General features: G+C 43.8%; 1 protein-coding gene across 4 annotated transcripts in view; it reads left to right on the forward strand.

The window, feature by feature from the left end:
* Positions 1–6,920: 6,920 nt before the first annotated feature.
* The window catches only part of EVA1C (eva-1 homolog C), a 42,366-nt gene continuing 26,067 nt past the window's right edge, over positions 6,921–23,219 (forward strand). For 2 of the 4 annotated variants that reach the window (XM_064470704.1, XM_064470696.1), the window contains exons 1-2: positions 6,921–7,392; positions 22,568–22,764. In XM_064470704.1, the coding sequence (XP_064326774.1) occupies positions 7,266–7,392; positions 22,568–22,764 (324 nt within the window). In that variant the 5' untranslated portion in view covers positions 6,921–7,265. Of the gene's footprint in view, positions 7,393–10,966; positions 19,287–19,334; positions 21,664–22,567; positions 22,765–23,219 lie in introns of those variants that run through there. The other 2 variants (XM_064470720.1, XM_064470711.1) reach the window with 2 other exon arrangements.

Raw genomic sequence — 23,219 nt, forward strand, 5'->3', positions numbered from 1 at the left:
CTTAATCCTTATTATTCCTAGCTCTAGCATCCTCACTCATGCAATCCTGAAGACAAAATCTGTTTTGGCAGATTAGGCCAGTTCTTACCCAATAGCTTCATCAAGGTCTTCTGGTTTCAGCCCTGAACTCTCCTATCCCAGAGAGGGACGAGGGGGAGAGATAGGGTTCTCTGGCCTTTAGCTATAGCTCAGCAATACTTGCTATGCCAGCCCTGTAGTTTAAGTCTGCCGGTATGAACTTGTATCATTTCCTAACTGTGCCCTGGTGACCCTTACTAAGCTCAGCCTGATATCCTGACATGCAACCTCACACTACAGATGAGCGACTATCCCTATGAGCAGGGCTGCTGATAGACCCATGCCTAAATAGAGCTTTACAGCCCATGATAATCCTGGATCAGACTTGACCACTGATGTTTGGTTTAATGGAGCCCCTGCCAGTTAGAGTAGCACTGCACCACTACTGCTGTCAGTGGTGGTGGTATTACTTAATGGCCATATATGAACTGTGATCCCCTACTCCAGACTAATTTTGATCAATAGCGTGTAGGAAATGCAGTAGTTTCTTACCATGAATTTTTCATTTGATGTCTAAAATTGATGTATATAGAGAGCATTCGGAGGGACTGAATTACATTTAAAAAAATCTTTAAAATGGTCATTCTCAGTGTTCTCTCATGGTTTACAGAATTATTTCCTAGAAAAGTTTCCTTCAGTTCTTCCCAAAATTTCAAGTTCCTGTGTGGCATACAGCTGTATATCAGATCTTTCTGCTTTCCAGCACTTGACACCTGAGGCATGGGATCAGAGAGGGCGAGAGGGTGGATGCTGCCAAGAGATGGGCTAAGTGTCAGAACCACTTTCTCCACACAGCCTTGCAAGACAGGACTATTGCCAACATGGCCCAACATCATCACTTTTTCCTCATCACATGCCCAAATGCCCTGTGCCCCATGCTCCTACCACCCTCGTTCTGATCAGCCCAGTGTCAGCTCACACGCTTGGGGACATAGACATTGCAAAGCTTGAATTAGAGAAATTTAGAAAGAAGGGGGCTGGGCAGTGCACACGATTGGTGTATGGCCTCAGGAGCTACGTGGGCAGGCTGGGCTGAGGCAATAACCCCAGTGAGACTGCCCTGCAATGCCAATGCCTCTCTGGCAGAAGCAGTTACAGCAATTTAGTAAAATCACAACTTTTTTTGCTCTTGATGCTGGAAAAAAAAATTACACGCACACCCCTCCTCCTCCAGTCTCTTAGTTATTTCAGCTGGAGCAGCACTTTTCTGAATAGCTAAAGGAGTGCATTTTAAAACCTGACTAATGACAGTTTATCTTCCCTACCATTACACTAGAGCCCTATCGATATCAAAGGACCTACCTCGCCTGCGGCATCAGCAATACGAACATGCATTAGCACCAGGGTTTTGAGCCAGGGCACAGCGTGAGTTAGGAATCAGGCTGCTTGCCCAGACGCTGAAGATGGATGGAAAGATCAGAAACGAAGGGAAGAGGACAGAAGAGCAGGAAAGTCAGTGAGCAGGCTGGGATGAGCTAGAGGAGGTATAAGCTGAAAGCAGCTATGGGTATCTACTTGTGATAAACTGAATAAACCCTGTAGTTCAATATACAGAACAGGACCTTTGGCACTACAGGATAGTTACATCCAGGCGCAAAAAAAAGGTATCTTCCGTGCACACTGAAAACCTTCCCACCTTCTATACATGGAATAATCTCCAACCATCATCAAGCCTGAATTAGTTTAACCATAGTCACTGAGCATCTCTTCAGAATTTACCACAGAACCCTTATGGTCCTGAGAAGAAAAGCGAGCATTTAGAAACAGTGCAATATTATTGTCAAATTTTGTTATTTGGTTCTAATTTTGGGGTGCTCAGGTTGAATTAGTGTGAGGTCTGGATCTCAAACCTGTTAACTGTCACTGATCAGATAGTGATAACAGGCTACTCTTCTGAAACACTACCAGTTTTGCATGCTTTTGCATACCTCACTTGAGAGACCTTGAGACCTGATTTTCGAAGGCTATTTAAAAAGCCACCAATTTTTCAGTGCTTTGACATTGATTCTGTGGCTTTAAAAAGCTGCTGTCTTGAGTTTCAAGTATACAAAATCATCAGTTATTTTGGAAAATCTTAGCCTAAATACATATTAAAGCAGAAACAGTGACAACAACCAGCCAAAAGGCAGCCTCGTAAACCCATTATAAGGCACTTTCAGAAGTAAACAGGCTGACTTCCAAGACTGTGGTCCACCCAGCAGCTCTGTCCTAATGTCCTTCCTAAACTGAGAGGCAAGACGCATGGTCTGTTCCAGTCCATCTTTGAAGATTCTTCTCAGGAAGTGACAAGGGATGACTGACATGCTTTAAGAGGGCAAGGACAACAATGCCAGGACCTTTTTCTTGGTGCGTTTGTTCTTCCTCCACCTTCAGTCTTTTTTCTTCTTTCCAGCAGTAAGCTGTGTGAGATGGGGCATGCCTCTTACTTCATGTCTATACAAGTGCCCAGGTGTACTGCTAGAAAAAATAATCTGTATACAGGAGAGGTGCCAGTAAGGCTGGCAGCATTCAGGAGGATGAGGAGCGGTGACCTTCCTGCTGCGTGCAATGAGGAAGTTGGAATAAGATTTCATTCAGATGGGATTAAACACGAGGAGATGGGTTTTACAAACTTAATGTTACATCTTACTGCTTTTTTGTGAAGTGCTCAGGGTCTCTATGACATTCTGATTAGTTTGGCCGAGAGCTGATTATGCAGGAAGCAGCTGACCACAAAACACAAAACTCAAAACTTGTCAGCTAACTTTGCCCTCTCTGAGTCCCAAAAAATGGCAGAAAATAGCAAATGTTTTCCCTCCTTTAAACCTGCTGGGTGAAGTACCGTACTCTGTATTCATTCAAACTTCTGCTTACATGCATAGGAATGTTTCCCAACTACGGCTTGCAGAATTGGTCCTCTCAAGGTCAAATTGCTGCACACTTGAAGATCTTCTTAGAACTTAAAATCTGTAGCACCCCATGAGTATTTACAGCATCCAAAACACATTTAGAATTGAAAAAATACAAGAGAGGCTTCACTACCACTATTTTCCTTCATGTATCCATAGAAATAGGGGTTGAATTGGGAAAAATGTGCTGTTATTTTAAATAATCACCATATAGTGATTACTGTAAAGCATGCGCTTTGTTTTAACCGGTCTGACACTCATTTCCATAGAAACAGGGAGAGGATAGCAGCCCACTTGTTTGAACTGTCTTGTAGATTTCATCTGTGTCAGAATGCAGGAATATAAAGCATTTAAAAATGTGGGAAAAGTCTGGGGTTTTATGCTCCTTTTTTTTATTATTTTTTTTAATCTCCAAAAGCCAAAGAGAACATTAGTGAATTTCTTGGAAACTTTATTCTGGGAGAAGAGAATGAAAATGACACATATCTGCTTCTCCGCTTCCAATAAATTTATTGGGGAGAAAAGAGGAAGAAAAAGGAGTAGTAGGTACAGCGGGGAGATGTGTTTATATAGATGTAAAAAAGTGTTTTCTGAGCTTATATATTTCTGATAGTTTTTTTACTGTGCTATAGCTCTTGTAGTGATTTTTTTTACTAATAGAAAATTTTAGGCCATCTAACTCAACTGCCTTCTATTATTTCACACTGTTTGTTTATTTCCTAACTGACAGCACTGATTTTGTTTGAATTTCCATACACTAAACCATGATCTGAGTTTCAAATTGGCAGTTTGGCTGAAGTTCAGAGAAAAAAATGAAAAATATGGAGAGAAAAGTAAATGGAGAGCTCATATTTTGGCCTTGCTCTTGCAAAGCTTCCATGCAACTCCACAGTTCCTGGATTTCTGACACTGTGACATGATTTCTCCCCAAACTCAAACGAGAGAAACTCTTTGAAGCAGACATGATACCTAGCCTGGATTGTAACTTACAGGCTTTCATTTTTCCTTGGGGGGAAAAAATGGATCTCACTCCTGTTGATCATAAGGAAAGGCCAAGGCTGATTCTGTAATTCTACATGCTGAACATGTCTGGATCAGTTATGTTGTCTTCCAACTACTGAGCATTGCCAGCTTGTAGAAACTGCTTTCAAGGCTATGGCAAGGAAACACATTCTGCACATCAGGAAAAATTATACTTTCTGCCTCCCTACCTTTGTGTTGTTTTACACTGCTGTCTCTGAGTATTTGAGCACTACTAATAGCAGGGAATAGCAGGGATTATGAAAAACATGACAGATTTTAGGGCAATGTTGAATAGCAAAGTATCCCCCATTCAGGGAAAAAAAAAACAAAAAAAGAAAAAAAATTGTCCATGGCATTTTACTGAAAGCATATCTTTAACTCCTGTTGGCTGCAATGTCCGTAAGTTGCTCTCCTCCATAGGAAGGCTTCCCTAAAAGGCAGGTATGTACACATAGGAGTACCCAGCTGCCTCTTGTGTTGTTACTCAGCCCTCGCTGCCTCACATCCCTGGAGGTTACCTACAACATTTTGAACCTCTCCCAGTTCAGTCATTCCACTTCAAAACTGCCTTTGCCTTTGGGTTATACCTGCACAGCGCCAAAAGCACACCAGGCTCCTTCATGCTCTGCTGGATGGTCTTTTTCTTACAGCACCATGGGGCTAGAAAAGGCAATGTTATCTCATTGGAAAGAGAAGATTCATAAGTTCTCCTTAGGCAAACCAGCCCCACGGGATCTTCTGATTCAAAGCCTTTCAAGCATGAGTGAGGATATTTCTCAGTGATTTTTGACATTTTATCTATTCTTCTGCGTTGATCGTGTGCTTCTCACAGATCCACTGTCTACTCAGAGTCACCCACAGCAGACTGAATTGCCATCCTTGACATCTGTGTTCCAGGGATTAGGGAGCAATTCAAAGAGGAGGAGGTGACACACTCCCTGCTAGAGCTATAGCAGGTGGCCTGAATATGAGATTTTTTTCCACTGACTGTGTAGGGAGTGAGGGTCTGGCATCCTGAAGCTATAGGTCATCCCTGACTGCACTCACCTAAAGTTGTGGTAGATATGTAGTTATGGCAGACATTGCAGGTATGAAGTTAGGGTAGACAAATAAGTTCACCATAGTCATCTAGGCACCTTTCTGGAAGATCTGAGTATGGCTTCCAAATGCTTTCTTTTATGGAGGGGTAAAAATCGGTGCTACTTAAAATATTTCCCTGGCATTCATTTCTGCCTTTGGTGGAACTGGCCTGTGACAGCAAGTGCAGGGAGTGTCAGATTAAATGACCAGGTATGGCAAGATCAAGCGAAGAAATGAGAGGAGTAAGCAGGAGACTCCTGCGAGTCTCCTTCCAACACCACAGTTGGAAGGCAAGGGGTAACTGGTTTAGCTCAGAGGCAAACACTGTCCTTATCTGAAGCAGCCAGGAGGAAGAACTTCACACACCTGGCAGAGCTACTGGTCTCTCTTCCCATCCGTGTTTGCAGCTGCAGATGCTTCAGAGCTATTCCATTTTATCCTGTTACTTCGGCATCTTTGATCCCATTTATCTGAGTTCGGTAAAACTTGAGGTCCCTGACCTCAGGCAGGTTCGTGTGAAACCTGGTTTGCTTTTATCTGCCCAAGACCAAGGAAGCATGACTATAATGTATGTGTTATCCAGTTGTTGTTCTGTGTGTGAAGAGAGGAGAGGGTGAGGAAAGAAAGTGGATTCAGATTTGAACATGAAGTTCAAGCTGGTCGAAGTTCAGTGTAACCTCCAGAAAGAGGTGCCAAAGTTTGGAAATTCAAAGCTGGACATCATCCAACTTCAGTTGGAGCAGGAGGAGAGGAACGGATTTAACGGAATTAGTTTGGTTCCGTCATCTCTCACCTACTCGCTCATGGTTTTTTTCAGGAGAAAGGAGATCAGTGAAAACATGCATGCCAGGATGTAAACAGCTAGATGTTCTTGCCTACCCACTTTATACCCAAGCACAACCCCAGGGCAGAAGATGCTTTCATGCCCCGTTTCCAGTGTTGCTTCTAGGCTGTTTTCCCCGAGGGCAGCTCAGGGACTAGGAAATGAGTGTCCTGATTTATTCCCTTTAGTCCCTCATACCTTAAAAGGAGCTCCAAATTATATGTGAAGGTGGCTTAGCAGGTTGTAACGACAAGTTGTTTGAACTTCCCACTGGTTTACTTTTCAGTCTTACAAAAGATTTCAGGGAACAACCTGAACTCCCTCAAAAGGTAACTTCAAGATGTTTTCTCACTTTGCAGTGAATGCTTTAAGCAAGCCTACGCACTTCAAACTCAGCACTTCAAACTCAGCTATGCTGAATAGCACAGGTCTTAAAGCTAAGGGCTGTGATAAGGTGTTGTCAGGCAACCACACAAGGAAACAGAGAAAGTTTCTTTTGCAACATGGAAGAGACAGGGCCGTTCCTTAACATGGTTGTTTGCCCACTCAAATCCCTCATCTAGGGGTCCTGACAGGCAGAACTGTCAGCCGGGTTTATCCCAGAGACCTGCGAGCCAACGTATAAAGGCAGGAGCCGGGTGGAGCAGTAGGTTTGGCAGGGTCTGGCATGTAGGGCAAGGAGAACTGAAGGAGGGTGAAGCGGGGAAGCGGTCTTGCTGGGGACAGGGGGTGATTGGGACCACCCTGCATCTGTCTTGGGAAAAATATACAAGCAGGGAAACGTTGTCAAGTAAGTCGGGTGTGTGTGGGTCCGTGACAACCCTCCAGCCATTGCCAAACAGGAATGGGGGGGGGGGGGGGGGGAATAAGTTAAAAATAAAGCCCTTCGCACGGAGCATGAAGACGAAATCAAGCCTGTTCGCCAAGAGGGAGGTGCCGGGACCTCGAACTGCCCGGAGAGGGGTGGAGAGAGCCGGGGGAGGGCGGGCGAGGTGCCGCCGGCTCTGAGTCAGCCCGGCCCGCACGATGTGCGCTGAGGGCAGTGCCGGGCACGGCGCCGCCGAGAAGGCTCTTCCCTTCCCCGCCGCCCTCGGGGGCTCCCCCGCGGCGGCAGCGCGGCTCCGGGGATCCCCTCCCGCCGCGGCGGGGGCCGGCTGCGCTGCGGCATCGGCCTCGGGCAGGGCTGCTCCGCCCTCCTCCTCCTCCTCCTCCACCCGCGCCCCGCCGCCCGCGCGGTCCCGGGGCAGCCGGCGCTGCCCCGCGGCGGAGGGCGCCCGGCGGGCCGGGGGTGGCCGTGCCGCCAGCCGGGGCCGGCTCCATCATGTGAGGCGGCGGGTCTGCCCCCCCCGCCCCGAGCTGCCCTCACCCGCACCATGAGGGACGGGGATGCGGGGCAGCACCCACGCCGCGGACAGGTAGAGCCCGGCCGGCTCCTCCGCCTCCTCTCCTGCGTGATCCTCGTGTGCGGCGCGGAGGTCGCGGCGCTCGCCGACTTCTCAGGTACGGGGCGGGCCCGGCGGTGGCGGCGGGACAACCGGCACCGACTGACGGTCACCCCACCCGGGACGCGACGGCCGGCGCCGGGGGCTCTCCCGGCCGCCCGCCCTCCCTAACGCCTCAGGAGGAGGGGGGAGCCGTCCGAGCCTGGCACCCCCGGAGGGGCGCGGGCGCGGGCGTGGGGTGCCGCCGGTCCCCGCCGCGGGAGGGCCGGGGCTGCCCGCCTCCTGCGCTCCCCGGCCCGGCGGCGGACCCCGCCCGAAACAGCTTCGGAAGCGGCGTACGGACGGGCGAGCTCCGGGCACGTCGTGTCCCGGGGCCGGGACGCGGGCCCGCACCCAGGGGAGCGCGGGGTCGCGACTCCGATGTGCCGAGGCTGCGGCGCCCCGGGAGGGACGGGGGGGGAGGAAGAGAGGGTTAAGAGCTTCCAGAGGGGTCAGCGGGGAAGGGACGCGAGGTCTTGAGCTGCTGGTTTCTCCTCAGCTGCCCGGCGGGAAGGCTGGGCGTGAATCGGCCAGGGCCTGACCAAAAGTGCGTGGAAGCCCCTGGAAAGGTTCCCACTTTCCCCTGGAGACTTGGAGTCGGGCCCTGGGCGAGCCCGTCCCTAACTCCGGTGGCGAGCAAGCGCTGCGCTTCCCCCTGCTTGGGGGAGCGTTTCGCCTCGTAGCGCTGGGACGGCGAGAGCCGCTTCAAAGCGAGCAGGGGCACTGGTTGTCACTCGGAAATGACATACGTGGTCGCTGCGAGGCTGCTGTGGCAGCGCAAGATGAAGTGGCTGTAGAAACCGGAAAGATGTCCTTGTTCCCAGCAGAACGGAGAAGCGATTTTTCTTTTCAGTTTGAGAAGATTGCACTCTTGTAATTTTTCTTGTGCTCCAGGACGTCTCGCTGATGTCAGAAAGTTATTTAGAAGGGAGGTTTCTCTCCTTTCTATATTTCACAGTAAGCACAGCATATTCCTGGCAGTTGCAAGCTTGAGGAACTGCCTCTAGGGCAGAAAGCAAACCTTACCCTTAATGAACAGAGCAGGACTTTCAAAAAGCCAGTCAAGTGCACCGGAACAAAGTTAGTATATAATTAATAGGCCAAATGTGTTATGCATATTAACATAGTTCGTGTTAATACAGTTCAAAATGCCGGTGGTGGTTCCGTACAAACTATTTTCTCTGCAATAGGAGAATACAGTTTGTGATATTGTGTGCAACTCCGTAAGCCTGAACATTTCTAAGCAAGCAACTGACAAATAGAAAGACCAGAATGATATACTTAGACAAACTATGTTTCTCCCATTAGATTCCCTTCACATGTAGAAGGCTTTTAAATGCTTGCTGTCTCATTCTTTGGTGGTTTTTTGGCTTAACTGCTGGCTTGTAGATGTTAGTTTTGGAATCACATGGTAGCTCTCCACAAGAAAATAAAATAAATGTTCAAATTTTTCCTTTCAAATAGCCACAGAGTTTAAAAATATCCCTCTAGTTTATCTAGGAAAGTTCCTCTCACAAAAGCCTATTCACTTTTCAAACTAAGTTATTTAGATAAGGTTTATCCAAGGTACATTTCAGAAGTACAGCTGTATTCAGTATTCATTGTGCACTGAACTTTCCAAATAGGTAGAATGACCAACGAAGAATCTCTGTCTCACCCCAGAGATCAGTATTAAAAATGTCACACAGACAATTCCGTAAATAAGATGGAGAAAAGAAAATCAGATTCCAGAATTCTTGCCAGACTGGGAAGTTTCCAGGCCTGAACAAGTTCTGCTCATATTTTCTTTTTACTTTTAACATGGAGATTTAATCCAGAATGACAGAAAAGACCAAAATGTTGCTGGAGCCTTTTTTTTAAAAAAAAAAGGTATCCAGAGCACACAGAGAAGTTTTTAGCTACTTCAAAAGTAGGTGCTGTGGACCAGGAACTGTCAGACATAAGATGACACCCTGCAGTGCCATCTCCAGTCCATTTAATACCTGTTAAAGGACTACAACAAGCCCCGTAACAGCAGCCTCAAGCTGAGCCTCTAGAGTTGCTGAATTTCCTTATTTGCTTCCTCCCTCAGCAGGAACAGCGACTTGATTTTCATAAGCTCTGTTCAACTTGCATGAAAACAAATCTGCCCCGTTTAAAGGGGTAGCGCCCTGCAGCTGGCAAGGTGCAGGCAGCTCCTGGGGGATTATCCCAAAGGATGAGGAGTGGGGACCTGGCTCCCCTGCTTTACCCACCGCCTGTACTTTCACTCTTCTGGAAAGGGTCGGATCCAGCCCTGCCCTTCTGAGGGTAAAGCTTCCAGGCAGCAGGTTATAAGGTTTCCACAGGCAGCCCGTGTCATACCAAAAGGAACTGAGATCTGCACCTTGAATGTGTTCTGCATAATTTGATCTGGTACTGGGAATTTAGGAGTGCACAGAGAATTGTTAGGCCAGTTGCTTCAACTTTTCCTCCTTTTCACAGGTTTCAGGCTTTTATACTCAGATTATCAGGTGCATACTTTCTTGGGCCATTGCCTTTTCCGCTCTGTGTGTTTCCAGCATCAGATCTCTACCTCAGCAGCCCAAACTCTGTTCCTTTCTCCTCCTTCCCCCATCCCCCCCCCCCCCCCGGCAGCTTTTGAGAATGACTTCCCAGACTGCTGTCAGATTGCAACAACTGCACATGTAAGCTTTGTTGTTCTCTTTATGTACATATTAAATGCTAACCTGCCCAGAGTCCATTTGTTAATCACAAGACCTAGCTGCTTGCTTGTAGCAACACAAAGATGACCCCTCTTGGGATCTGTTTGATGTTTTGGAAAGAGGAGCAGGGAACAGTGTATGTGGATAGTGAAGGGTTATTCTCTTTTTTTATGTTTGACTTGTATTTATTTCTCCATTTAGAAAACTGTGGTCATTTTTTATGGATCACTTCACAGAACAGAAGCAGTGAAGCTATTACAGTGTTTATCCCTTCCTTTCCGTAAGAGAGAGGTTGGCAGCTCTGGCTATGAGTAGAATCTCTTCTTTTGGTTATTGCAGGTCAACTGCTATTGTGGTCTTGTTATTACTCTTGCCCTTATAGGATATAGAGCTGCAGGTGCTTGTTCTCATGTGTTTCTCAGTCCAGCTTTTAACTACAAAAAAAATTTGTTAGTGGTTTTTGGATTTTCTTTTGGAGACATTTCTTCACTGTGCAGTAAGATTTTATGAATTGGTATGTGAATTGGTATTTTCTAGGGAGAAGAATGTTCTGACACAAGGCTTCAGCAGCAGTTCTAAATCAAACTCTGTGGGGATGACTCAGTGTCAGTAAGCAAAACTAGTTTCTCCTTTTAATAACAGGAGATACTGGAGGTTAAAGGGATGTTGATACACAACACTTAAAGATGTGCATAATCTATTCTTCTCTAGCAGTTTGGTGGTAACAAAGAGCATATCTATTAATAGCATTGGTTATTGAAAGTGTAGGTTTGTTCTGAGGTCTGCAGTCCTCTGTGTGATTAATTTTTAGGGGAATCCAGGCATTTATGCCCAAATTTGAAACTGAAGGCTGAAGGTTTGGAGGAAGAGAGAGATCAATCTAATCCAGAGTTCTTTCCTTAGAACTTCATGCATACTGGTTTGATCCTACAGCTAGAGATTTTTCTTCCCCTCATGCCTACTCTTCAAAACACAACTAAAATACATTTTCACCAGAATATTTATTCATGTCCATAGTTTCATTCCTACTTGACAAAGCTCTGTCCTCACATTGTTTTCTCAGTGATCTCTTACAGCTTTCACATTTCAGATCAGGTCCCAATCCAGGAGACTGAAGACTGCTGTGAATTTTGCGAATTCTCCAGTCTCTGGGAGCCAAAATCTTAAATATTCTGGGCTTCCAGGAGACTGTCAGAAGTGAAGAGAGCCATATTTTTCAAGACGTCAAAGCCACATGACAGGTGTTTCCCCACAGCTCCTCTGTGTTCAAGGACTGGTTCCCAAAACAGGCAAAATAAGGAGCTGGCAAAATCAGCAAACTTTTATACCTACACTTAACTTATATACCTATACTGGTGCTATAGAAAGCCCAACTGTATGCTACCACTGCTGCTGAGGAAGAGTTGGTTTTGCTGGGGATGGTGACATTTGCTCAGGAGCGTGTACTGTCCCAACAGCAGGAGTCACTGCTCTCTCGTCTCATCCCGCTGCCCTCCTTGCTGTCAATGGGAAAAGTGCTCGGCTCTCCCCTTGGCTCTCTGTCCTAGCGCTGCTCCTTCTCCCACCTTTTCCCCATCTGCTGCCAAAGTGAACTGATCTATCATCTGTCTGGGAACAAATTCCTTCTCTCTGGCAACACTGAGGAACACCCATTCGCCTTTTTTTACACCCCTTTCTTCCTCTTCTTCTTTTCTCTGTGCTACTTTGAGCTTAGGCTTTCTGCTTGAACTGGTCTCCTTTGCTCACTTCATCAGCCAATCTCCCTTTCTTTACCTTAGTCCCAGCCAGGTTTTCTGGGCAGCTTTCAAGAAATGTGGCTGTAACTGAAGATCAAAAATGAAGTAACTGTGTGATTGCATAACTGGGCTGAAGAATGACTTTCTGGATGTGAACAGAAAAAGCAGCCGCTGCTTAGGTAGAACCTTTTAATCTTTGTTGGCTGGTGCCAGCTTTTCTTTCTTTTTCCAGAACAGTTCAGACAGAACTAGGTATTGCTTTAACTCCATGGACTTGATCTTCTGACCCAACAATAGAAAACAAATGGATCTAATGAAAAAGCAAACCAGTTCACCCAAGAAATATAATCTGATCCTGTGGCCTTCCTGCATTAAAAGCTTCCATTAAGTTCTGTGGCATTCACCCATTCCAGATTCCCCCAGGCAAAAAGAAATCAAACACACGCTTTGAGCAAATGCTTTGTTTGTAATAACGTGGCGGGATCAATCATGACCGACCACAATGATGCAGAGGCTTTTTTGTTGGTTTTGTCTTGGTCAGATAAAACCCTGTGTAAATTTTCTTGAGTCAGTGCTGTTGCCTCACCGTGGCAAGTGGAGCTTGTCCTTCAACCAGGATATTTAGAGAGATGCTAAGAGGAGTGATGTCAATGGTGCATCTTCTTGATACTGCCTTGTAAAAGTCAAATGAAAATTTTGGTTGCTTTGTTTAAAGAAAAACATCTCATTTTAGAGATATGTTTTATTCAGTAATATGGGAGTTAAACCTTGAAGTCTGATGTAAAGATTCTCAAAGTAGAGCAAGTTTGGATCTGGGATTTGTTCTGTGGAACAGACAGGTGTGTGTTGAAAGTGAGATTTTAGTTTAGATCATGGTGCTGAGATCCAAGGTTTAGTTTCAGGCCTGTCTCTGCAGTTCTTGCTGCTTTCCTGAGGAAGCATATCTTACGAAATTCCATTTAAATGTGGATTTTGCCTAATATTTTTTGTTAAATCCACTGATCAGATTAATAATCCTTGTTAGAGAAGTAAAAGCTTTGCTCCTATGAAGTTACTACACCTTTTGTGGGCATAAGCAGCTAGGCCCTGCTAGCATCCCCAAGAAAGGGTGCGGTTCCAAAATCTCTCCCGACGTGAATTAAAGCATGGTGTGATGTCCTACCCCTACAACAGATGTTGGGGAATTCAGGCATGAGACACAGATATATAGCAAACCTGACTTCCTGAGCTCCACTGCTCAGAGGCCAATATGTTTGAGTCTGTCTTTCAGATTCTTACACCTTTGGGGCAGGAACTCTCTTTGTTCTTACTGTGAAGACTCCTGGCACCTGACACATCATATGATATTTTTATTAAAAATAAATAGCAGGGATTAGCTCCCCCCTGCCTTTCTATGCCATCTGCTGCTGATACCCTTCTTAGTAAGGCAGAGCTTCCAGACAGTCTCAGCTTTATTAGAGAAAGGGGTTACAGACCTGTTCCAGATAAGTACTCAGATTTTGACAGAAGTGTCCCCAGACAGAGAAGGCACTGTCTGAGCAGTCACCAGTTATCAGAATTCTGTCATTTGCCAACCATAATCTACAACTAAAATTGAAATATTTTGATATATTACCAAACACAGAGAAAACAGTGTCTTAAAGGGAGCTGAAGAGCAGAAGGAGGCATGGTTGCGCCTTATTGGTTCAGCATTGGTGAGTCATTTCATCTGAATTTCTGTGCATTTTAAGAGTTTTGTTTCAAAGGTCTATTGTGTGGCTTCTGGCAACAAATTAAATACCAGTGATGTTTGGCTCTTAATTTAGAATTAATTTTAAAACATCACTCATAATATAAGCCCTGAGTGAAAGCCTATGGTCACTGGAAGGATTCCCAAGGATTTCACTGGGCTCTGGATGAGGGTCTCAACCCACAAATATCTGTTTATTTTTCTTCATTTTATTTTTTCTTGGATGGGAAGACAAGCACTGGTTTTTCAGAATCATTTTGCAGTTTTGGACTTTTAATTTCTTCAAGCTAAAACTGAGTTGGGGACCATGAAATGTTGTAAAGAAAATCGTCAGGCTATGGTGGTAAGGTGGTGGTTTGGTTTTTTTTTTCTTTTCTGGCTTGGACTCACTGTACTATAAGCCATCATAACACTGCAGATCTGTGAGCTGCCAGGGGATGGACTTAGTGATTCAGTAGGCAAATTCCCTGATCCCTAATTGATCTGATTTTTTGAGTGTCAGATATAAATGGGAATACAAAAAATGCAGAGTTTGAGTTCTGTTTGCAAAACAAAACCTGTATTTGGTTTTCTGAGGAGCTGGCACTGAACAGGCCCCCTTCCCCCTCAAGTTTGTGTGGAGGTTCAAGTTCATAAATCCAAGTTTTCAAACAAATATTTTCTTCTAGTCCCTGAGGTTCTCCTACTTGCAGTCTTTGGGAAGATTATAGCTTTGCTGTCTCTTGGGCATAATGATTCACTCATTCTGTCCCCAGAAGCAGTTGCCTCCAGCTGAGCCTTTCTCTTCTTACTTCTTGTTAATGGCACTAGAAGAGGCTACTCTGTCTTCAGTCAAAAGAAGGATTTTTTGGCAAGGGTAGAAAAGAGCCTCACAGTCTCCCTTAACAGTGTTATACCTCTTGTCAGCATCTTAGGATAGGAGGGAGAAAATCTTCCTTTTCTACTGTAACAGTTCCATATTAAGGCCCAGGACAAGTGTTTGCCCTGTGGCTTCATGGAATAGCTGAGAGAAGCATAACTGACCTTAGCATGGGGTTTATGACAGACTGAAATCTTTGGGCATCAGTAACAGTTTGCCTCTTCCTAACACAAGAAGGGAAGAAGGAAATAAAAAGAGAAACTGAGTGAGAAGATGGAAGTGCTTAGGGACCTATCTTACTTCCTGAGAAAGACATTAGGATACAACGAAAATTAGCATCACTCCAAGGTGACAACACAAGGGATTATGAAACTGTAGATCTGAAGGGGACAGAGAACACCTGTGGCAGGATATGAGAGATATGAGGTATCTGGTCTGCGAGTGCAGGATTCATGGATTTTCCTACTCTGCAGAAATTTAATACACGTAACTGCAAGTCTGAGCTGAGTGGCATGGATGTGCATGGATGCGCTTCCTGGAGAAACAATGCCCATTTGGCATTACCAAAAAGCTACAGGAGGTCTGTACTTTCTTCATGATGTCTTGGTTTTATTTTTCAAAAAAGAGCTCATAGCTTGGCTTCTTGCATGTGCTGCTTCTCACTGAATAAACCCTGTCCACATACTAGAGTTTGAATGTGTTTTTATGTTGAATTATCTGCTGGTTACCTGGGTCCTTTCTCAGGCTTAAGTGAAACCAAGCTCTTGCTTAATTTGACATTCAGGTTTAGCGGACTGTGAAAGTCGGGTTCATTAAGATGGTTATGATCCACATTATGGTCAATACGGTATGACTATGAGGGACAAAATTAAACAAGACAATTTCCTTAGGAAAGCACACGTGTTGATAAAGCAGTTCATGGAAAATATGACTGATGTCTTCATCACTGATGCCTGTGTTGATTGCCATACTATCCTGAAAATATTTTCACTTTTAACTTAAGCATTTTCTTATTGAGGGCTTAATCCTTGATCTGTCATTAAGGCCAATGAAAATAAATTGCTCCATCAGTGGGCGGCCGATTAGCTCTCCACTGGAAGTATGCTGTCTCTTCAGCATCCAGTTGACTTTTAGCATTAGTCAATTAGATTGAGTTGGAAGTGACAGTTCCTACTTTGACCTGTCAGCTCAGACTTCAATTTTCATGTAACTTGTAGGAACTTTATTTCTTTGAGCCCTGTACCCCTCAGGTGTGAAAGTGGCCCTTGAGCTTAGAAGCTGTTGACTTGAGTAAGGGAGTGGCAGATGGACAGAGATCATGATCTTATAAGCTTCAGCTCCTTTAGAAATGGTCAAGTGAAAACTCTCAATGACTGATTATAAGAAAAGCAACAGCTTTAGGTGCTCTGAAACCAAACTAGACATTTGGAAATGCAAAGTTCTTCTATGGTCACTAGCTTATCAGTGAAACTAGATTACAACTAGTTTTTCCAAGTGAACATCTATCACCACATCAAAAAGGTTTAGGTAATATAAAAAATACAGTGATTATAGAAAAAATATTTCCCTTGCATGGTAAACCAGCTTTTCATGCCATCTCCCACAGTACAAGCAAAAGGATGAAGTTACTGGGATAGCAGTCACTTGTAAAGAGTATGAGTGTTGAGAGGAATAGTGGAAAAAGGCACACTGAAAAATAAAAAGCAATGGAGGGGAATTAAGTCAAATTAGTGACTATGCAAAACAGCATGTATTAAGCAAGTATGGATTTTTATGTGTATCTGCTGAGTGGAGCTGTTCTACTCACTGTTCAGAAATGAGCATAATAAACAATGCTTCTGCCTAAGGGTATTTCTTACTGCTAAAAGACTGTAAGAGCAAGTCTGGTTAGAATGACTCAAACAGTACGCTTACAAGGCACTTAGATGAAAAGGAATAAAACGATGGGGGAAGAAATGTAGTGTTTTGAATTTTAGAAACAGTGTCTTTCCTGGATAACATTTTGCCCTCTGTCATGAATACTAATTCTAGAAAAGACCTTCCACAGAAAGAACTTGCAGAAAACCAAGGTAAGAGGTTAAAGAGAATTATGAGAGGCAGATACTTGCTTCTGTGAATGGAGCCGAATAGGCACTGTCATATCCACACACATAGCCTGGCTCTGAAAGCAGTGATTATGCAGTAACCCTGAACAGCATGGTCTGTGTCACAGCTGCCTCTGAAGACCAGTGGAGGGTATGGCAGAGGGGATGGGGGAAGAAACTTAGGGGTTAATTTCTCTTCAATGCTGTCTTCACAAACCATTGGACAAAATATTGCCGGAGAAGGACTGCAGCTGGATCCCAAATACCAATAAATATCAGACTGATGCTTCTAATGGTGTTTGTAATAGAGTTGATCAACAATTCAGTTATCACCGCATGAGATCTCTTCCTTCAAACTTGCCAGTCTTTCTTGTGTATTTTTAATGACTGTTGGCACAATTCTTCATAAAACTGCAGGAGCTGATGCAGAGTTACCGAATGGATTACCCTTCTGGGACTCCCACAACAATATGTGTGCTATTTCAATCTATTTTGATCTAAAATTGATTTGTGTGTCTTTAAAACAGGAGAGCAAATTGCTGTGCTAATTAAGCTAGATTGAACAATGCACAGGAACTATTACTAATTCTGCATATGAAGGCCCGATTCTGAGAATCCTTGTAGGCTGTGTGCTACTCAGCTTCAGGCTCTAAAAATACTACATTGCAAAGCTGCTTTCTTGCCAAAAAGACATTACATCCATCAGCGCTGAGATTACCTTTAATATGTGCTAGGCATTAGACTCACAGCCTGAAATGCAGTTCTCCTTGATGCTTCCATATGGTAAGGTTCATGCCAGTGCAGTGAGGCTGGACAGAACAAACACGTTTCTTTTTTACTCTAGTGCTGACAATGGAAAAAGGGCCTTAAGGCCTTGTGTTAGCATCCTCCACCACAAGGAATGAATCCAGCAAATCTGAGTACCCTGGACTGTCTTGTGCCATATGCAGGACGTGTAACACATCTCTTGGCTGACTGCTTCCAGGCTTCTTAGTAGCCATATATTTTAAACCAAAATTTTCTAAGTTCCCAGTTTTTCAGTGTTTTTAAGAAAAAAAAAAAATCTTCCTGGATTTTCATACCTTCAGGTTCATTACTACCATTATTGTTGCTATTCAAAGCAGTAATGCCAGGAGCAAATACTGAGTATAAAAACTATAACCTTTTAAGAGCTGCATTTCATACAAAGAGGTATCTATTTACAACCTTTACTCTCTTAGGCCAGTTATTTTTGTCTGTCATTGTTATTACAGTTCATCAGTCCTCCTTTGCAAAAAGAAGTGATCGGTAAGGCTTAAAGCTTTGTTCAGCTGCTCAGCCTCAGTGTTTTGTGTGTTTTTCTGGTGCTGTGTTTTTTTAGTTGAAGTTCTTTGTCAACACAGTGGATGCTGTGACTAATTTGGCTAATTCTGGAAGAAAGGATTACGCTTGGATTCTGCATTGGTGTTTTAAGTCTCAGTGAAAAGTTACAATGAGTGAGTAGTCTGGGTTATGCAGACAGTTGGGTGGGATGATACCTTCTGGCCTTCAAATCAATGGGATCTGTTTATTGCCGTATGATTCAGGCTTAACTTCTGAGCCAGCCTGGAACATCTTGTACATGATTTTGTATGCAGAGCACCCCATACATTGCTTATGAATGTGTGTCTTGGATAAATGGGAAAGCTCCTAGTGGGGCTTTCACACAGAGGCGTAGAGATTTTATTGGGACACTGCAGTATTGCCAAGTTTTTTGAATTTAAACAATTCTCACAGTAGTTGACATTTTTTTGTAAAGTTTCCTATTGTTTTAAAGAAGAGTGACATTATTTTTAAATAAAGAAAGAGGAAATCTATAGTCCTCCTCATTGCACAATAACACTCGAAAAAATGAGTGCTGTAGCTAAACACCACCTCTGCCCCCATCACCCAACAACTCAGAAAACAGAGAAAAAACCCAACATTCAGTTTAAAACATTAAGTCATCTAAGGATTTTTAAAGGGTCTGCTTAAGATTCTCTTTTCTCAGGGTAAGAAACCCCACAACTCACAAGAATTATGGTTTCCCAGTCCAGTCCAGACACACACAGAGCTGTGACCTCCCTCCAGCCACGCTGGGGCGAGCCGTGGTTGCGCTCCAGCCCTTCCTGTGCCCTGCTTTCCAGGTGAAGGGAATCTCCTCGTGTGCTGGCTGGAGAGGAGCTAGTGAGTGCTTCCCTAGCATGCAGGGGACCAGGACTTTGAGGTGTGTTGTAGTCCAGGCACAGCCTCTAGCTCCCATGTTAGATATTTTTTAAAAAATAATTTTCTCATAATTCACAACTAACAGATATTGATTAATTAAAAAAATACAAAATGAGAGATTTTGAAAGACAAATAGTGCCCTGAAGTGCCTGTAGCCCAGGCAATGTGCTGGGCCACTGCCTGAAAGTGACACAATCCCCCTGTCTGATTTGGACAGTGACACAACCCTGCTGTCTGTTTTGGATGACCTGATTTAATTGCTCCAGTTGAGAGAAATGCAGAAAAGGAAGCATGCCTCAGAAAGAGTGACAGACACATTCAACTGTTACAATGCCCTCTCTCCTGATAATCATGGCTGTTATTAATTGTAGAGATAAGAACATATTTTTCCGCTAACCTTACATTGTCATTTGGATAAATTTTCTGCCTTGAGGGAAGTGCGTTTCTGTACAGAATTTGGTAAACAATATAGGGATACTCATGGTCTCAAGAAGATGAAGCTTTCTAGCAGGGGGACTACAAGGCCATGCTGCCCAGGAAAGGAGGAAAGACAAGTGGAAACTGCTCCCTCCTGCACAAGCACCTCTCCAGGACCAAGGTGAGAGGCGGCAGCTGCTGAGAAAACTTTATTCCCTTGCAGAAGCGTAGGGCAAGGAGTGCCCCGGTACTTGAAGAGGGCCAGCATAAGGAGAGGAAAGGAGCTGGAGTTTTTCAGGGAAGAGCAAGAGGAAATCGTGACTTTTCAAGTGGGATTTCTTTCTCAGCGTGGGATGTGAGCTGCCCAGTTGGCACCGCTCTTTGCAAAGGGCTGACAGCTCCACCTGTGCCTCCGTAGTCTGTATAGTAATAAAAAATGCAGGTTTATGTGGTCTGCCGTGTGAGACAAGCAATTTAGACTAGTACGTCACCACTTCTCTTATCAGAGAACATTAGGTTTCAGCCAATTTCCATTACTAATTTTATCCTTTATTGTGTGCAAATACACAAGGATTTTAATAACAGCAGAGGCACTTTAAATGCCGCTTGGAAGGCTGGAGAGCATGTTGTCTTACTTTCACCGGTCCATCTAATGCTAGTTTTACACGTGAACCATATTGCTTATACAGAGTCAGAGCAAGTTTTTTATAAAGGCATTTTTTTTAAAAGGATTGAATAGTCACAATTGTTGGAGAAAGGTGCTCAGATACTGGATTAGGAATTTGCAGGATCAAAGTAGCAGTTAAGATGCCAGGGAACGCATCCAAATCACAACATAGCTGATATTCTTTAGGGAATACTGGGCTGTTTTGTACACAGCGCTCTTGGCTCCAAGTAACTTAAAACCTGAAGAATTGAAATGATTACAAATATCGGGCTAAATCTTTCAAGGTGTTGAGTGCCCACAACTCAACGTTGGGCTGGATACTCTCTTACACTGTGGCCCTTTATGCCATGATGGCAATGTCAAAGGCATTCAGCAGCAGCAAATGCTGCTGGAGGCCCCTTTACAGTATTGGACCATAGCAAAGTTGCTTGGGTACAGTTGGGCATTTGGCCCATTTTCCTGGCAATACTCAGCACCTTTCAGGAGCAGGCTGACACAGGAGTGGCTCTGGCAGGAAAGCTCAATTATTTGTGATCTCAGTTACACAGAAGATCTAGGGGATGGATTCGTTCGTTTGTTTGGGTTGGGGTTTTTTTAACCCTTGAGAAGCCATGGGGATTTCTGCTGGGGTTGAGATCTGCTTGAGATCTGCTCCTTGAGATCTGGACTGCAAATACAGGGCATGAAATTCTTTCCATCCTGCTTTTAGTGCCAGTGCACAGACTGAGTTCAATGAGGTGAGGAACTCACCTATGTCTTTGCTGCACTGGCAAGCGCATCTAGCTGACTCCTGTCCTCTCTTGGCCTCTAGATGAGAATCAGCAAAGACAATAGCAGAGCAGGCTTCTCCTTTCTCCAGACTTAGTAACTGACAGGGGAGCTGAATTTTCCTATCCAGTTGCACAGCTGGAGCTGGAAAAGGTGCCAGAGAACTGAAATATTTTATTTTCATAACATTTACTTGGAATACTTAAATTTCTATTTTAAAAACTTTTTTTTAATTGCTCATCTTCGGTGAAAGGTTTAAAAAGGGCAAAAAGTATAAAAATTCAATGGCATGAGCAAACTTTTTTTCAATATTTTCTTTGAGGAAACTAATTTTTGTTTTAATGATACAAAAATCTAGTAATTCTCGTTCTGATTCAGCCACCAAAGCAAGAAAGTATGGTTTGGGTTTTTTACTCTGTTATGCTTAATAGTAATAATGTTGCTGTCACCACAAGGGGGTAAGCAAGGCTTCTGAAGAGAAGATGCTAGCTTTTGTCTTTAATTAGACCAACTATATGTTTAGAAAAGCAGCAAAGATAGGAAAACTATAATTTTTGAACTTAAAAAGATACTAATGTTATCATGGTCTCAGTTTCAAAACTAAAACTTCTACAAATCTTTTCTCAAAGAAATTAGTGGAAGCTCTGAGGGCTTTCTCATTACTTAACATGTTGTGTTTGGAGAATTTTGTTTGGGTTTTTTGATGTGAATGTGGATGAACTTGGTGTTCTAGAAGCTGGGAATTGATTTTAGGGAGAATTATACAAAATTTAATGCATGTATAAGAGTAAGGAAACTATTAAAATATAGTTATTGTATGCACATTAATAAAAGGTTTGGCTAATAGCAGAGGAATTAGAAAACAGATTTGCTTTGATTGTAGTATATTGGGTTGTCATAAAACTCATGGGGGGAAAAGTGGATTTGGGTCTAATTTCCTTGAGTTTACAGATGAGGGATGAGGAAGGATATTGCTCCATTTGTGGACTGGCACTTTGTATCCTTTCTCTCTCCTGTCCCTCATGCCTCTTCTTCCCCTTCACCCACAAACGTTTTCTGCTTAAAGATAGATCTCAATCAAGCATGGCAGAGTGGTAGAGATATCAGAGCTTCGTAAGTATAGGTGAGAAAAGTCTTTGAATTAAATGACCTCTAATAGTTTCCCATCACAATGGCTAATTTGTAATGGTCAAAGGTAGCAGCCTGCATGTTTCCATTAAAGTATTCTACAAAACAGAGGGAAGAGCACTAGAAGATTAAATTTGTAAATATTTGTGGTGATAACAAATCTCAGCTGAAGAGACAATACTTGATGAAATACAAATAAAAAAACCCCAGCTGTCATTAGCTCTGCTGCTCATGGTCTTACTTATTAGAGATGCCAATGGATTGTACAGGTGGACAGCTGCATACAGATCCTACCTCTCCCTCTCCTGCTAACACCAACAAACTCTAGCAAATAAAATCAATGAATCTTACTTCTGGGTTTCTGTCCAGCACCTATGGTGTCCAGCACCTCTGTTATCCTAGCATCTGATTCAGTGATACAGAGAAAATCACTTTTATTGTCGCTTGTGTGAAACACAATTGGCTAGGAACCCAGAAGCACAAAGCATCAGTTTGACAAGATATAAGGAATACCTTAGCTAGCTGGAATGCAAGAGTCTAGCCTGCAAAACCTAGTAATAGCCCTTCGACTTCTGCAAACACGCCCTGGGATTGTTAGCAGTCGCGACTGGCAAGGGCCTGAGCCCATTAATTGTCTGTGAAACGACATCTACGACAAAGTGCCGCTGCTGGAGTACTGGTAGGGCTCTGACTCACTGCCATGTGACCTCTTGTTTTCCAGACCTTAGTGTTACTAGCTTGTAAAGGTTGACCCATTCACAGAACCATGTAGTGTGGCAGTGGGCCATATGTATAACCTTGACTACAATGCCCTTTCCAGAGACTGATTGTGGTTTTCTTATTATCTAATGAGCTTGCCATTTCCTGTACTAGTTGTAACAGAGCTGAATATTTTCTAGGTTACCTAACCAAACTTCTGCAGAATCATACTGCCTATGCCTGCGATGGGGAACATTTGAGTCTGCACTGTCCTCGGCATTCAACAATAAGTGTTCAGTCAGCATTTTACGGGCAAGACTACCACATGTGTAGAACTAAGGAGCCTGAAACCAGGATGACAGCACCCATAAACTGTGTGGCACCCACCTCTTTGCAGGTATCGCATGTTGTAAAGGTTCTTAATGCACAAAATGTTTTTGATTATTTCCCTGCTGTGAGCTATGCTGTGTGAAAACAGCAAGTGTTCACAACATTGAATGAAATGACATTGTGTCTCTGTCAGTTTACCATCAAAAGTATTACAACTGAAAGGGTTTGTCTGGCCAGCAGGATTTCACCATAGGATTGTGAAAGCTTTGTAGATTGCCTTCTATTTTGATGAGCTTAGCTTTGGAAGCCCCATTCTCAAAGTTCCCTAAAATAATCAACTCCCTTCTAATCAAATGCTGGTCATGACTGAGCAGACCAGTCTTAATCCGTCACACAGGCCCTCCTTGTTCCTGAGAGAGGATACAAACATTGGACAGAGGTGGGTTACAAATCCAGTGAATAAGATGGCTTTCTGGTTGGCATTTGGCTTTTTCCATGCCTATCTTCACTCACTGAAAAGGC

This window comes from Phalacrocorax carbo, chromosome 1, assembly GCF_963921805.1.
Source record: "Phalacrocorax carbo chromosome 1, bPhaCar2.1, whole genome shotgun sequence".
Lineage (NCBI taxonomy): Eukaryota > Metazoa > Chordata > Aves > Suliformes > Phalacrocoracidae > Phalacrocorax > Phalacrocorax carbo.